A 3,497-nucleotide genomic window follows, 5' to 3' on the forward strand; every position below is an offset into this window, starting at 1 on the left:
GGCGCCGAACCAGAACCACAGGCAGCAGCTCTCTCCTATAACCAGTGGTTCTCAACCTTCTGGCCCTTTAAATGCAGTTCCTCATGTTGTGACCCAACCATAAAATTATTTCCGTTGCTACTTCACAACTGTAATGTTGCTACTGTTATGAATCGTCATGTAAATATCTGATATGGGGTGGGGCCACAACATTAATAAAAAAGAAACAGAATTTCCGGAGGATGAGGCCCAGAAATCAGGATTTTAAAAAGATTCCCAGATGATTCTAATGTGCAGCCAAGGTTGAGAACCACTGCTCTAGACTCTCACCGCTTTTGTAAGTATCTGTAAAAATATACAGCCAGAATATTGCCTGCTTTTGACGACATGCTGGACATAGATTCTTCCGCAATGTTATTTTTGGCCTGACAATGTGTTTGTGAGATTCATTTACGTTGAAACAGGTAATTCTTCGTTCCTTTTAACTGTCGCTGTGTGCCACACTGTGTGGTGTGGCACAGTGCATTTATCGCTTGTCCTTTTAGTGGGCATTGGAAGTTTTCCTCTCCTGGATTATACACCTGCTACAGTGAACGCTCTTACCTGTGACCCCTTGTGCCTTTCTCTGAGGGCACATACCTCCGAGCGCAGCCACCTGATCTGAACAGCGCGTGCTTTTGCAAATTGATCAGGTGTGGTGAAGTCGCTTCCAAAGTGATCGCACCAGTTTGCCTTCTCACCAGTAATAAATGAGAGTTCCCTTCCCTTCATGCCCTCGCCACTATTTAGTATTCTCAGGCTTAATTGTTGCTAATCTAAAGTGTCTGAAATATCTCATTATGATTTTAATGTGCATATCTCTGATTCCCAGAGAGAGCCGCGTTTTTTATGTTTGATTCTGTGAATTGCTTGCTCGTAGAATCGCTTACTTTTTATTGGCTTATTTGGCTTTTTCGTTTTTATCTTAGGCATTCATTACATATTCTGGATACCAACGCAGGAAATGTCTTCTCTTAGTCTGTGGTTTATTACTTTTTTCCCCCCACTCACTCTGGTGCCTTTTATGCACAGAAGACGTCAATTTTAATGGAATGAAATATATTAATTTTGTTTTTATTGATAAACAAAATTTATCAATAGATAAAAAATAATTTCGTCACTTGATTTAAAATGTATCATTTTTTTTCCAAAGACCAAATTTCATTATGGTCTTGTTTGAGAAATCTTTCCTTATCTCCTGGGGTCGTGAGTTTTGCTCATTCCTTATGGTTCTTTGATGTGCCTGGAATTTGCTTTTGTCTCTGGTGGAAATAGAGATGAATTTTCCTTTCCCAGGTATACATATAGTTAATTGTCTCAGGACCACTTTCTGCCAGTCATCCTCCCCCCTCGGTTGCAATGCCGACGCTGCCAGGCTGCAGGGGCCACCGGTGGCTGGGTTGGTTTCTGTCATGTTTGTTGGTCTCTCCGTTTGTCCTTTTGCAATACCGTGGTGCCTTAGCTACTATATATTCATTAAAAATCTCTGTTCAGCCGAAACCAGTTGGGCTCAGTGGATAGAGCATTGGCCTCCGGTCTGAAAGGTCCCAGGTTCGATTCCGGTCAAGGGCATGTACCTGGGTTGCGGGCACATCCCCAGTGGGGGATGTGCAGGAGGCGGCTGATCGATGTTTCTCTCTCATCGATGTTTCCGACTCTCTATCTCTCTCCCTTCCTCTCTGTAAAAAATCAATAAAATATATTTGAAAAAAAAAATCTCTGTTCAATTGTAGCAAGGACCCCTACTTTGTGGTCTGAACTAATCTCAGCCCTCGCCTCTTCTTTATGAGTTTTTAAATTTCATTTTTAAAAACCAACACTGTTGGAATTTCTGTTATAGCTATATTGACATTATCAATTAATACGGGGAGAATTGACATCTTTAAGGGAGTGAGTCTCTCTGTGAATGTGGTATAGCTTCAGTTAATTTAAATCTTCTTTAATGATTTTAGCAAGTTTTATTCCTCCTAGCAATCTTGCCCATGTTATGTTAGACTTATTTCTAGCTAGTCAATTCAAAATATTATAAATGAATTTTTAAATTTTACTTTTTAATTGTTTGTTGCTGATGTACATGAACATACATATCACCTTGCTGAGCTCTCTTATTAGTTCTAATAATCTATGTGTCAAGTGTCTTGGATTTTCTATGAAGATAATCTATCATCTATAAATAATAACAATTTTGTTTCTTTATTCTCAGATCTATTTTTTTTTTAAATCCTCACCCGAGTATATGGCTTTGCTAGTTTTAGAGAGAGAGGAAGGGAGAGAGAGAAACATTGATTGGTTGCCTCCAGGGATCAAACCTGAAACCCAGGTATGTGCCCTGGCTTGGAATCCAACCCATGACCCTTCAGTGCATGGGATGAGCCACGCCCACCAAGGCTTTCCCAGTTCTTGCACACTTTTCCCTTTTCTTATTATAGTGTCGAGGGTCTGTCGTACAATGTTGAATAGATGTGATGATAGCTTCTTATGTCTAGATGACCCTTATTTTTTTCTGATTTTAAAGGGACTACTTCTAAAGTTTCTCAGTTAAGAATGATGTCTGCTCCTGGTTTGGGTAGATAGCCCTTATCATGTTAAGAAATGCCCTCGTATTTCCAGTTTGTAACACGTTTTTACATGAAAGGATATTGAAATTGTATCCAGTACTTTGGGAATCCTTACCACGTGCCCGGTATGGCAGCCCCAAGGCAGGTAAGAAGGAGGCCCTGCCACCAAGAAGCGAAGTCCCCGCTGGCGGAAGTGGTCCTCGCACCTTCACCGCTTGGGCCACACATGACTTTGTCAACAAGAAGATGCCACAGACAGAGGACAGAATGGGGGTGGGTGGGGGTGCAGTGACCACGCAACCGAAGGCTTATGGAGAGGCTGGACTTGAACTAAACAAAAGGGTTGTCAAGGTTGTGGGGAGATGGGCATGCTCGGAGGGAGGACAGGAGCAGCCCAGAGCCGGAACGTGCCCCGGGTGTGCGAGCCTGAGAGCCGGGGGTTGCGGGCCGTCTTGCCAGAGGCCCTGCTTTCTCTCGCAGACACCTGCACTGCACCCGGAACTACATCCACCTGAACCTGTTCGCCTCCTTCATCCTCCGAGCACTGTCCGTCTTCGTCAAGGACGCGGCCCTCAAGTGGATGTACAGCACGGCTGCCCAGCAGCACGAGTGGGACGGGCTCCTCTCTTACCAGGTGCGTGGTGTGTCCAGGAAGGGCCTGGGGAGAGACAGGTGGAGGCTGGTGTCCCCCATCCCACCCAGGCCTGGCACAGAAAAAGGCCAGAGCTGCCCAGGCCTGGTCCTCAGGGAGCCGCCCCCCCCCCTCGCCGTCTGATGGGGAGAGGCAGTCCATCATGGCCCCGCCCCCCCCCCCAAGGAAGACCCGGGCCCCTCCCTTAGTGAGAGTTCAAACCGACATGGGGGAGTGCTTATTGAAAAAGTGTACGCTCTATGTAGTTTCCGCGTTTATTTTTTTTTTTG

General features: G+C 44.8%; 1 protein-coding gene across 1 annotated transcript in view; it reads left to right on the forward strand.

Moving 5' to 3' along the window:
• The window catches only part of GLP1R (glucagon like peptide 1 receptor), a 41,706-nt gene that overhangs the window by 26,629 nt on the left and 11,580 nt on the right, over positions 1 to 3,497 (forward strand). Inside the window, exon 5 of the mRNA XM_023745452.1 lies at positions 3,057 to 3,217. Coding sequence (XP_023601220.1) covers positions 3,057 to 3,217 — 161 coding nt within the window. The remainder of the gene's footprint in view (positions 1 to 3,056; positions 3,218 to 3,497) is intronic.

This window comes from Myotis lucifugus, unplaced genomic scaffold (assembly GCF_000147115.1).
Source record: "Myotis lucifugus unplaced genomic scaffold, Myoluc2.0 scaffold_545, whole genome shotgun sequence".
Classification (NCBI taxonomy): domain Eukaryota; kingdom Metazoa; phylum Chordata; class Mammalia; order Chiroptera; family Vespertilionidae; genus Myotis; species Myotis lucifugus.